The sequence below is a fragment of the Alosa pseudoharengus genome, unplaced genomic scaffold (genome assembly GCF_046254945.1).
Source record: "Alosa pseudoharengus isolate Yale_2024_CS ecotype anadromous, Long Island Sound unplaced genomic scaffold, YU_APseudo_1.1 YU_APseudo_1.1_scf_8, whole genome shotgun sequence".
Classification (NCBI taxonomy): domain Eukaryota; kingdom Metazoa; phylum Chordata; class Actinopteri; order Clupeiformes; family Clupeidae; genus Alosa; species Alosa pseudoharengus.
Genome location: NW_027468870.1, coordinates 35,506,364 through 35,518,164, shown reverse-complemented (window position 1 = coordinate 35,518,164; position 11,801 = coordinate 35,506,364). Strand labels below are relative to the sequence as shown.

Below are 11,801 nucleotides of genomic sequence, written 5' to 3'. Positions count from 1 at the left end.
AAATCACAGGCCTGCAGCAGATGTATGACATCACATCTACATAAAGAGGAAATCTTTGCTAGCCGAGAGATCAGTGCAACTTAAGAGGTATCTGATGCTTGACTAATTCAAACTGTAAATAATGAGTTCACACAATCATGTCAGCCTGATGCGGCTGAAGTGCAGCAATGAGTATGTATTGAGTTCAACAAAAAGAAAAGCAACCTTCATCATCATCATCATAAGTCAGAGGTGTCAAACATCAGGCCCGCCAGCAGGTTTCATGTTCACAGATGTTTTAGGTAGGAAGGGAAAATTTGGAAAAAATATATTCACATCCAGTTGTCTTCAACAATGTGTAATAAGCAATATCACTATGAAATGATAAATTGATTAAACCTAGCACTACAAACCATCCTCAGGAAGGAAAAAGCAGAAAAACTAGGAAGTAGGGTATTTCAAGAGATAAAGAGCAGTATATGACAGCAGTACATTATTTGTACTTGTTTGCTCATAAGTGATATCAAATAACACTTTAATATCCATGCAGAAAAATTATAATGACCATGACGGCCCCCCACAAGGTTTCATTCCAACAAATCCGGCCCACTATCTAACACTGCATAACATTTTGGTCTGCAATATCTACAGAGGAATGCATCATAACACCACCTGTAAAAACGTATTATAACAAGGACAAAAGCACAACATTGACGCTGATGTTCAAAGGAAAATATTTATTTTTGTTTATTTTTTTGTTTGTTTGTTTCATCGTGTTTTAACCAGAATCGCAGAATAGATGTTTTACATCTGGAAAAAAAAACCCCCAGCATTCTTTCTGGTTGTTAGGAACAGTAAAATGAGCAGTGTGTTTGTATAAATTAACATAAATGAACAGGTTGGTGGTGAAACACAATGAAAACACTGACTTTCACAAGACGGCTAAACAGGGGAATTTATGATGTCCTAATCTTGAGTAAAAAAAAAGGTGGTTCAGGAGATTCTCATTTGCGTAAATTATATTACATTATAGTCATCATGATCCTATGTGACCATTTTATAAATATGTCCTTAAATCAGATACTTGTATTCTTCCGGCATGGAGTAAGGATCAGGAAGAACATGATTGAAACACATTTGACTACAGTCACTCTGTATTTAAGAACCTTTAGCGTGTGCAATGGTTATAAAGAGGTCTCTGAGCTTGTATATCCTTGACTGTACAATTACTACCAAAACATTCATTGTATTTTAAAATGTAACAGTAGTGATAAATAGACCGACATTAACCCTCTGACATAATAGTGGTACTTCATGATAAGCATTTGAGTAATATATGGAATTCGATACTGGTTTTATTTCCAAATTACTGGCAGTGTATTGAACTATGACAAAGTAGTTCATTTACATATTTTAGCGGTCAATCACAGCAATGACTGGATACATTTTTTTATAGTCATTAGATCACTACAATCTGACCACTGTTGTGCCTGTTGAATTTGGATACACTGATGGCATTTCTGCTCAATCAAATTAAAATGTAGTTTGGTTTTCAATGTTAGAAATGACTGAGGAGTGAAGTTTGTTGCAAATAAAGACCACTCCAAGTCCCAACTCAGACTTTACACCGACACACACAAGAGATGAATATATAAGCTAAATGTGTTTTTCAAACAGGGGAGTACCCATCAGGTACAAACATCTTGTGGCTTTGACTAATGAAAGCCACAGGACAAGGACCATAATGAAAATCACCATCATCAAACAAGCTTAAACACGTTCACAGTAATGTGTATGAGTGTGCTTTTTAGATAACACGTTACTCCAGTTATGGAGAGACTTTGAATTGAACAGAGTTTCATAGGCGTTTGTCTTTAAGCATTTCGGCAGTACATGTTCATTTATGTCAACACTACATGAGCTTTTCAGGTCATTAAGATCAAGATGTTCCTGCAATAAATAAATACTGTCAAAGTAACTCTGAAGAAGAGTCAGATTTCTAAACTGTCTAAATGAATATAGCGTGTTTTGTATTTTGAATGACCTGTTATGGTTAACCCCAACAGAAATGAGGTTGTTTGGAGGTTGGTAAAATTGAGAACGTTGTTTGGGTGGGAAATTTGAGACCACTGTTTGGGTGGTAAAAGTGCAGTCTGTTTAGGGTGCATCTAAGGTGTAGTGGTGCACAACCGTTTTCAGGAGGGCCGTTTATTTAAGCGTTGCTCAACCATTGCTATCAGGACCTTTAAAGTAAACCAAGGTTTATAAAATGTTCAATTTACTACTCTATCAATGGATGTGAAGCAAGTGGGTACACCTCCCCTGAAGCCCCTCACCACCGTGACTGCTCTTCTGCGGCATGGCCCCACCATTCACGACACATTTCTACGAGTCAAGGAAATAGATCTTATAGTATTTGTTCATCTGTTCCAGGAAGATGAAGGTGAGGACCGTGTGGGGACCCAGCCGAGCATAGTACGGGGTGAAGCCCTTCCACAGGCTGAAGAAGCCTTCTTTACGGATCACTGTAGCTAGCACATCCTGTGGGTGGGAGAAAGGGTGGCAGCATCACTTGACAATTCTCAACAAAAACACAAACAAGCCAGTGTGATGGAGTCCTGTCATAACGTTTGAGTATGCAGGAGCGGTTTCTCATATGTGGGCAGTATGGGCAGCATCTTGCCAGGGGCGGCACGAGTGTTCACAAAAAAAAAGGGATCCCTACTGGAACAAGGGAGTCGGGAATATCGCACAACCAACGCAATTGCCTCCAAAACAGCACATTTCATTCATAACATTGTGTATACAGGGCTATAGTTTCACATAGGCTACATGTTATTGTTCTGGATTGTGAAACAGTAAAAAACAAATACAAAAAATACAAAATGAATCTGCACAACAAAATGAATTGGTTTTGTCTTGACAATTGGTTTACGCTGTTGAGGGATGGGTGATTTGATTCTGGAGTGCCAAATAAACTTAGGACAAGAAAGGGTCAAGACATCAGGAAGGAAAAAGAGCAAAGGTGAGGAGAAATGAGAATAAGATTAATGCAGCTATGGTGTCTGTTTATGAGTAGCCTATTAGCATACACATATAATGAAATAGGCTGACTGTTAATTAAATGTTACGGTTGTTAGCCTCTTGCTATGTTGCTGTGCTATTATAGAACAACAGTAGTTTCAAATTGAATTTGCTGAGGGGGGTGGTTGCCCAGGGCGTCATACATGATAGGACCGCCACAGTGAGTATGTGCTCTGACTGTCATACCAATGAGCCCAGCTCTTTGGCGTTGCGGTCAGGGTGCAAGTTTGGTAACCCACAGACCTGGGACCCTCTCCCTTCATTGCAGCCAGTTATAATCAATGCAGCACTGCCTTTGGACTCTGTTCTGTAAAGTCAAGATTTGAGCATTGGTTCATGGGACGCTTTCCACAAAGCTACCAAAAACTCTGTGTGAGCTGTATGAGGACCCCCCAGGTTAGGTTGTCCCCTGTGTGAGGGACCTCAGAGATTGGGTTAAGCACTAGTGTGGGGCACCCTGGAATGGAAGACGGGGATAAATGAGGGATGCCATTGTGTGTGAAGCTCATGGGCCCTTCCTGCAGTGTGCTGGAGTGCCATATGATCAAGGTACCAACAAGCCTGGTCCTTTAGCATCAGGGTGCAAGCTTGCTACCCTGTAGACCAAGGTCTGAGGCTGTGTGGGGCAGCTCTAGTCAGCTATAATCAATGCAATAGTGTCTTTTTTTGTGTGAAGTTTTTACATTTTTTAGGCTTTTTGCTTTTTATTTGGATAGGACAGTCAAGAATGACAGGAAGCAAGTGGGAGAGAAAGATGGGGCGGGATTGGGAAATGACCGCAGGGCAGACTCGAACCTGGATGCCCGTGGGCACTTGGACCCAAACATGGTACAGACGCTGTAGCCAGATGCACCGCAGTGCCCCCCCCCCCTCCAAGGCTTATGTACATTAAGCCACATCAATGTTTGCGCGTTCACTCAAGGAATGGACACTAGTGTGTGACAAAGGAAAACAACTTGCAGTTTGAGAAACCTGTGAGCTAAGAAGATTTTCAGGAATGAGAAAGGGAAAGGCGAGGGGAAAGAACAGAAGCGAGGGAAGAGGGAGAAACACAGGGGCAGATCAGGTACCCAGAGGGCCCAATACAAATGAATGAGGAAGGGAGAATAGGTGAAGGAAATATACACTACAGTACCATGTATATCACTTATACATTTCCATTCCACTCCATTACAGAATATCAGCTGATGATTGCATTGTTTTTTTAATCAGAGCAGCAGTTTTCATATTACATTATGTGCTTGCATAATTGCAAAAGGGCTCTCCTTTTTAAAATGATAGATTAATAAACAGAATGTGCCTTTGGAACATTGGATGAATGGTTGCTGATAATTGGCAATAGATATTGCATTAAAGATCAGCCATTTCTTTCTACAACAGTCGAGAACCCTTTTGCAATTATATAAGCACATATGTAATCTGAAAACTGCTGCCCTGATTAAAAAAGCAATGCAACTGATCTCAGCTGGTATTCTGTCTATAATGGAGTGGAATGGAAATTTCTAAGTGACCCCAAACTTTTGACCGGTAGTGTAGCTACACACATTTCTCAGCCATAGAACAACACCGTACCACAGGTGATAAAGCTGCACATACAATCACTACTGATAGTGAGGATAACATAGCAGGAAACACTTAAGGTAGAAATAGAGGCTGATAAGGCAGCATTGATTAAGCATTCTAAATAGCAGCAATTCAAAACAAAGTCAATTTTAGTTCATTATAATAAGGTGTCCATATTGTTTACTTAACATAACAAAATACATTAATATAGACCTGATAACAATCTATCTAGTAATCAAGAACTCAATGCACTCAGTGAAAGTCTTGCCCTTTCCTCTCAACGTGTCCTTCAGTGCTGCTCTCGGCCTCTACTCCTCCCCCTGTCACTCTCTAAAGGTCAGAGCTATAGCTGTCTCAGTGTTTCCCTCAAAACACTCGGACAAATGCAAGAAGCTGACAGGCAACACACGAAACTAGGGTACTGACGACACTTACCAGTCCATTTCTGTACTCTGGCTTGCCATCAATCATTCTCATGTTCTGGATCCTAGAGGTTTAGGGGGGAAAAAGAGCAGTCCCAGTGAGTGAGAACTGAAATAAGAGACATACTTCACACACAGAATGAATAAACTCAATCTTAACCTTGATGTGAAGCTATCTCCATAACCCAACCTGCCACAGAATTAACAGGCCTTGTCACTAGCTTTTTGCAAAGTCAACAGCTTGCATTGCATTTCCACAGAATCACTTAGGAGTGAGGACTTGGTAGTGGTTGTAAACATCGCACTTCATGCTAGCTTGTTTAAACACTTAATTCTATTGTACAAGTCCCATCTGCTGCGTATAATCTCCTTGTGTCAATTTAGACACTAGCCAAGCAAAAGACGAAAGGTGAGGTTTGTGTTGGGGTTTGTGCAGCCATGTTTGAGATCACTTCAGATAATGTGGACAATTTATCACAGAAATAATGAATAAACCATATAAATCATGGTCTGGGTGATCCGGTCCCAAGTGGATAGCTGAGACATGAGTGTGATTTGCCATGATGAAGTGATCAAGTGCAAACAGAGAGTAAACGATAATATTCCTTTTTTTAAATGAAGCCCTTCTCTGTGAAACAGCCCAAGGAAAAGAGGAAGGCAGGTGCAACCCATGTTTAGTAACCAGCATCCAATAGGAGTAATATTAAACGTAATAATAATAAAAAAAAATACAGTTTAGAAATTAATCTGTAATTCATAAGTAATTATTTTTTGTATTAAGATTGTTTTAAAATATTTGTAACCATTTGAAAAAAAATAGTTTGCGAGTGTTTGAACATAATTGTATGGCATGAGTTGATGCCTAGCCACTAGACAGGTCCACTTCTTAGCTAGCGCAAGACAGTCAGTGAGGTGGAAACCAGCCATCTACCTTTACCAAACACAGAAAAATAGTCCTATAGACCTTTTATTGACACCGAGAAAATCACCAAGCTTGAATATTCAGCTTCGCTTAAACACCCGGCAACTTGTCAGATCCAATGGTCAGGGTTTTTTTCTTCCTATGAAGTTTGGACTTGAATGGCGAGCCACAGTCAGAAAAATGCTTGCTGACGAAAGATAACACCCCCCCCCCTCCCATCATACATCTCATCATCCTACTGTTTGTAGTAGGGAAGAGGTGAGTTGAACAACTTACAGTAGAACTTTGATCCTTAAACCTTGAACTTTAGACCTTAGATCTTGAACTTACAATTTTGAACTTTATTTATTTTCAATAACCTAGGTAATATTTGTATTTAATTGTTTGTTTTTATGTTCTCACTTATCTACTATTTATAAATACATATATCTTAGTATTAAAAAAAAAGTATTCTTCCAAAGATATTCCACCTGTGTTTACTGTAGTGTTATCACACCTGGCTCTGTAGCGGATCCTAGCATATTCTGACCTTCCTAGCCTATAGTGCGTAATAAGATATTAATTCTATCATTTCAATTGTAACCATTCTGAGTCTGAGAGGATTACACATGTTTCAGCCCAAAACAATCTCATTGGACAAGCTAGAAGCTATTGGACACACAGCAAAATGATTGCTTATTCACAAAGAAATGAAGATGTCCAAAACGCTGCTATACAGAAGGTTATAAACATACCTGGTCTTGACAATGTCTACAGGCATGGAGGCTGCAGTGGTGACAAGCCCACTGATCATGCTGGCACAGAAATGGCAGAGGATATCATCTCCAAAATATCCTGAGAAAACAAACACAGAATCACAGGTGAACAAAAGATACAATCAGCAAGAAACAAGCAAGCACACAATCAGCGACAATGCAACACTACAGTAATCCTAATGTTTGCACTTAAACAATTGCAGATAGAGATTTAGAGTTCTCAAGAATACAGATTTCATGTAACAGAACATGTATGTTAGGTTGAACTTTCATGGTACACTAAATGGGCTCCACTCCTCCAAACTACCAGAATACATTATGAGTAATGAGTGAGTTATGAGCGCTCACCTGAATCCAGCAGAGCCTGCTTGGACTGGGAGTATGAAGCAAGTTGAGCAGCATTCACAACCACAGCACGAGCCATGGTAGGTATACAACCCTAAAACATACACAAGACCACAGATATGTCTTAATGCTGTCCAAATGACATTTGCGATTGTACATTTGACAAAAAACGGACAATATTCTTCACTTTCTGTTACTCATTGTCTCTCATACTAATATGCACTCATACACATGCCTGGACACATCATCATACAAACAAGTATGCCTTTATATACACACCCTCCAAAGCGTTGTGACCCCTTCCTCTCGGGTGATCCTGACAAGAGCATTGAAGACATTGGAGTAACCCCTCCTCTGATCCGGAGGCAAGCTGTGGGAGAGAATGGGTAAGACAGCCTTAGACCTTCAACTTCCTTGCATAACAGCCCCCCTCCGCCATTACAAATATTCAGAATACACAGCAAATGTTACAACTGTTCTGACAAATGCTTCTGTACACAGAAGATTAATGACTACGACAGTGTGGTATCATTTTTATATAGGTTTCTCATTGAATTAAATGTTTTAGTATAACCTACATACATGTATATGCAGTGAAATCTAGTTACCATCCTTTGACTTAGGCATGTTGAGATAACCCCTGTTATCTGAAACCTCCCTCTGTTGGAATCGTGTTTGTTGTAAGGTATCTGATGGTGCTGACCCCAGGGGTGATACCAACATAAACATAGTTTAGGTTGGGGGGTTCTATTAAATTCCAGCTGGTTAAATGATCACTGGTAGGGTGGTATCTTGTGATTTTCCGTGGGTGTGTTAGGGGTATAAGAACTGGCTTCACCCACAGATTTGTGGGATTGTTGTGACCACAACGGCAAGGTTACTAATACCTTATTGGTCTACAATGCATGTTAAGATCATTTATCTATCTAATATCCAGGTTAATTCTCACATGTGGGATCAGTCTAAACTGCATGTTAACAGCATTTATTTATCTTATATCCAGGTTAATTCTCACATGTGGGATCGGTCTAAACTGCATGTTAAGATCATTTATTTATCATATCCAGGTCTATTCTCACATGTGGGATTCACTTCAGTATGAATCTCAGCCGCTTTGAAATAACCTCACAGATGCAAGTATAACAGTAGCAAGATCGCTAGCACTGTTTTGATCAGTGGATGTAGTACTCAGTGTCACTACCGTCGCTTACCGTCCGTCTGCGGTCATGCGGATGAGGGCCACCTCTGCAGGGGTTCCCACAAACGCTCCAGTGGCCCCAGCGGTCATGCCAATCAGAGCCTTCATGAGGAAGTTTGGTGGGGTGCCGTCAGCTTTGGTCATGCGTTCAAAGAGCACAGTGTAGATGCCTAACCTTGTTGTAGTGTACGTGGCTTGCCTGAGCAGACCAGCTGAAAGACTGGTAGAGAAGGAGACAGACAGACTTAATTTAGAGGAGAAACAAGACAAAAGACCTTCTGTTGCTGTTTAATAGTGTGCCCTGCCCTCACATGTGTGACAATGACTGTTAACAAGTCATAAATTGTGTTTCTGTTGTGTATTTCTTTGAAATAGGATTTTACCCATGTCCAGATAAGGGTCTGTGAATGTCTGGGATATCAGCGTTAGATTAGGAATGAGGACAAAGGGACATATGGTTGTGGATGTCTAAAAACCCTGATAAATTTGACAGCTAACGTCTGAAGAACATCTGAGAGTCCAGGAGCTTGTTCTCTCACTTCATCTAATCCTGTGACACTGGTGTGACACAAAATGTAGCCTTGCTTTAAGAAAAAAGACTGGACATATGCAAGCATGGTGACTCAATCAAATGCAGTCAATATAATATTTATAAGTGCACTAAGGCCTATTGCTAAATTGTAGCTAAACAAAATCATTAATTGGAATGTAGAAAGTGTAAATGATAGACATGTGTGATGTGTATTTTTACCCTGTGTAGATTCCCCCTAGGCCCTCATTCTTAAGGATGCTGGCCAAGGCGTGGAAGCTGGTCTTGTACTCGCGAGCTTTGGACCCCTGTCCTGCCAGCTGCATCCTGTTCTTCACCAGATCCAGCGGCTGGACAAACACTGTGGCCCCCATTCTGCCAAGAGATACAATACTGACATTATTTCACCAAATCACACTCACACAAAACCTATCCAGTATATACAAGAGCCACAACCAAAGCAGGAAATGTTAATTTTCAGCATTAATTTTCATTAATGATATACACAATACAAACAGTGTGGCCACCTCAGTTGTTTCTGCAAAATGGGTTACAGCACCAAAGATCAAGGGTCAAATAATGAACTCATAATAGTCTTAGTTTGCCACAAGCTGAGTTAATTCTTAATCATGGCAGCAGGAATGCATACTCCAATTAGCTCGATTAGTTTAAGAGCCATAACAAAAACGTGTACCTTGCTTGGCAAGAGGCATTTGATATTGTTCGAGCTGCCAATTTAATCAATACTTTTTTACCACTTCATTAATTTGAAGTTAAGCTAAATGTAGCGAAATTATCATAGATCCCCAACTGTCAGTGGTGTAATATTTCATGACAACATGTTCTTGAAATTACAGAGTAAACTGGTCTGGATGACATTTAAAATCACTGTCAGTGGGCCGACATCATCCGGGCCTTCCATCTCAGAATCATAACGTTAGCTACATTCCATTATTGCAATAATGGAAAACACAGGGATGTCTTTGCATATCTATCAACAGCTTTAAGACATCTCTTGTTTTTCGCTAACATTGTCAGTTGGCACTATTAATACGTATTCCAATACGTTCGTACCGCTGCAAATGACCTCGCCATGGAAGCTAGCTAGCTAGCGCTTTACGGATATTGACTACAGCTTGCAGAGGCAATAGTCCATTGCCTACACAGGTTAGCTAGCGAGTGTTACAGCAACTGTTTACATACCCAGCCAAACCGCCGAAAAGAAACTTTACAGATTTTGGAGAGGTTTTGGGCTTTGTCCCTGATGTTGCCATGGTTGTGATGTTTTATGGTTCCAGGCTAGGACACTTGTAACTGTTTTAAGTGCCCCTGCTTCTCCACTGCTAGACTGCCTGCAACTACAGAATCCAGCAAGGTGACACAGTGGGACCGCGCACGTCTACAAACGGCGCAGTAAATAGGCAAGAAGACGGAAACGAGCACGTACATGACGTGGTCTGGTCCCCCTTTGATGAGAACATTTCTTAAAGGGGCACCACATTTTACATCCATAAGTCCAAATTCCCAAATAAACATTACTTCATAGAGCTCTCCATTCACATTAAACACTATATTTATGTAAATTGAGTTGCTTTCTTTCTTTCTTTCTTCTTCTTCTTCTTTTTTTATATCTCCCCTGGAGTAGCCTAGCCTACTTGACCTGTTTGACATGGTTGTATTGTAGGCTATACACATGTACTTGTTTTGTGCTCAATAAAAAATAGTAAAAAATAATAAAACATTTGAAATAAAGATGAAATAAAGATACATTTTTCACTAGCCTATCTTTCTAGATGTTGTAGGGCCGGTTCTAGCCTATACTACATTTGGATGGGCTAGACATTTTTGGTGGGCAACATAGCAAAGCGGTCAAACTGGATCAAAATTGACACAAAACACAAGCCCCCCAAAAAATCAGTAGCCTACTACCTAGCTCGAGTTGCTGCAGTCAGCAGACAGGGATGGGCAGTATTTCTGATAGGCTGTAAAATAAGTATTTCAAATACAAAATAGTATTTTGTCATTTGTATTTTATTTTGTTGAAGAAACTGTCGTATTTTGTATCAAAATACTTTATAGGTGTATTTTTGTAGGCTACAGCCAAATATTTTTTGGTAAAACCAATAACCTAGGCTACTTTTGGTGATGTGTGACATGTGATGACATAAAGTTGTTGTGATCATAATATTGAGATTCGGGAAGATGATCCAATGCAGGATGAATAACTTGTAGGTTGCTCTCACACACAATTGCCTACTCCCTGTCGGTCAGTGTAAGGCTTTGCAGTGCTATGTTCTATTTGCAGAATCTACATGAAAAAATATAAAAATAGGCTTAAAAATCCGTTATCCATTCTTTAGGACGGCACAGTAAATGGGTTAGGCTATTGTTGCTTATTTTGATTTTCAATTGAGCACAGTTACAGTTTTCTGTTCAGAAGTTAAAAATTGAAATGATGCGTCAATTTTCTAATTTTCCTTTTTTGCGCTTGTGGTTGGACTGAACCACGAGCACTGGGGGGAGAACACCATCTAGCTGGGCCAGGCTAGATGGTGGAAGAGAGCGCCGCCTGAAGTGATTTTGACTCATCACTTTAGAGATTAATAACTAAAACTTTTTGGGAGAAGGCACGTTAAACATAACTTTCAGCATATGTTGAACATATCTACAGTATATTTGAATACCATGGCCATGCCATACCATAGCAAATAATTCCCCAAAGCAGAATGCTTTGCCATCGACGTCAGGCTATACAGGCTAGGCATTTTTGGCATTTTTGCTTATTTAACGCTTTACGCCAGACTAGGTTTCATTAGGCTAAACGAAGACACAACAGTGAGCCTAATTTATCAGTTTATCCATTTATTAATTTCAACAGCAAATAAATAGCCTACATTGGCCTGTAGGCTACTACGGCTCAAGTCCATTGGTAATGCTCATGTACTGTAGGTCTTCAAAGCCTCCCAGAACATGAGTAGGCTAGAACAATGGTTTTCAAAGTGGG

At 40.1% G+C, this 11,801-nt stretch overlaps 1 protein-coding gene across 1 annotated transcript; it reads right to left on the bottom strand.

Moving 5' to 3' along the window:
• Positions 1–701: 701 nt before the first annotated feature.
• On the bottom strand, positions 702–10,196 carry slc25a11 (solute carrier family 25 member 11). Its single transcript, XM_076273626.1, has 8 exons — positions 10,001–10,196; positions 9,020–9,172; positions 8,282–8,488; positions 7,350–7,440; positions 7,074–7,164; positions 6,705–6,804; positions 5,062–5,113; positions 702–2,520 (listed from the first exon to the last, which is right to left on the bottom strand). Exons 1-8 carry the CDS (start codon positions 10,069–10,071, stop codon positions 2,365–2,367), a joined length of 921 nt encoding a protein of 306 aa, XP_076129741.1. The 5' UTR covers positions 10,072–10,196; the 3' UTR covers positions 702–2,364.
• Between the last annotated feature and the right edge of the window lie 1,605 nt (positions 10,197–11,801).

Coding starts and splice junctions, on each gene's coding strand:
- slc25a11 (XM_076273626.1), bottom strand. CDS start 10,071: ATGGCAACATCAGGGACAAAGCCCAAAACCTCTCCAAAATCTGTAAAG. Junction 9,173..10,000: donor CTTTTCGGCGGTTTGGCTGG/GTATGTAAACAG, acceptor ATCTCTTGGCAG/AATGGGGGCCACAGTGTTTG. Junction 2,521..5,061: donor CAGAGTACAGAAATGGACTG/GTAAGTGTCGTC, acceptor TCCCACCCACAG/GATGTGCTAGCTACAGTGAT.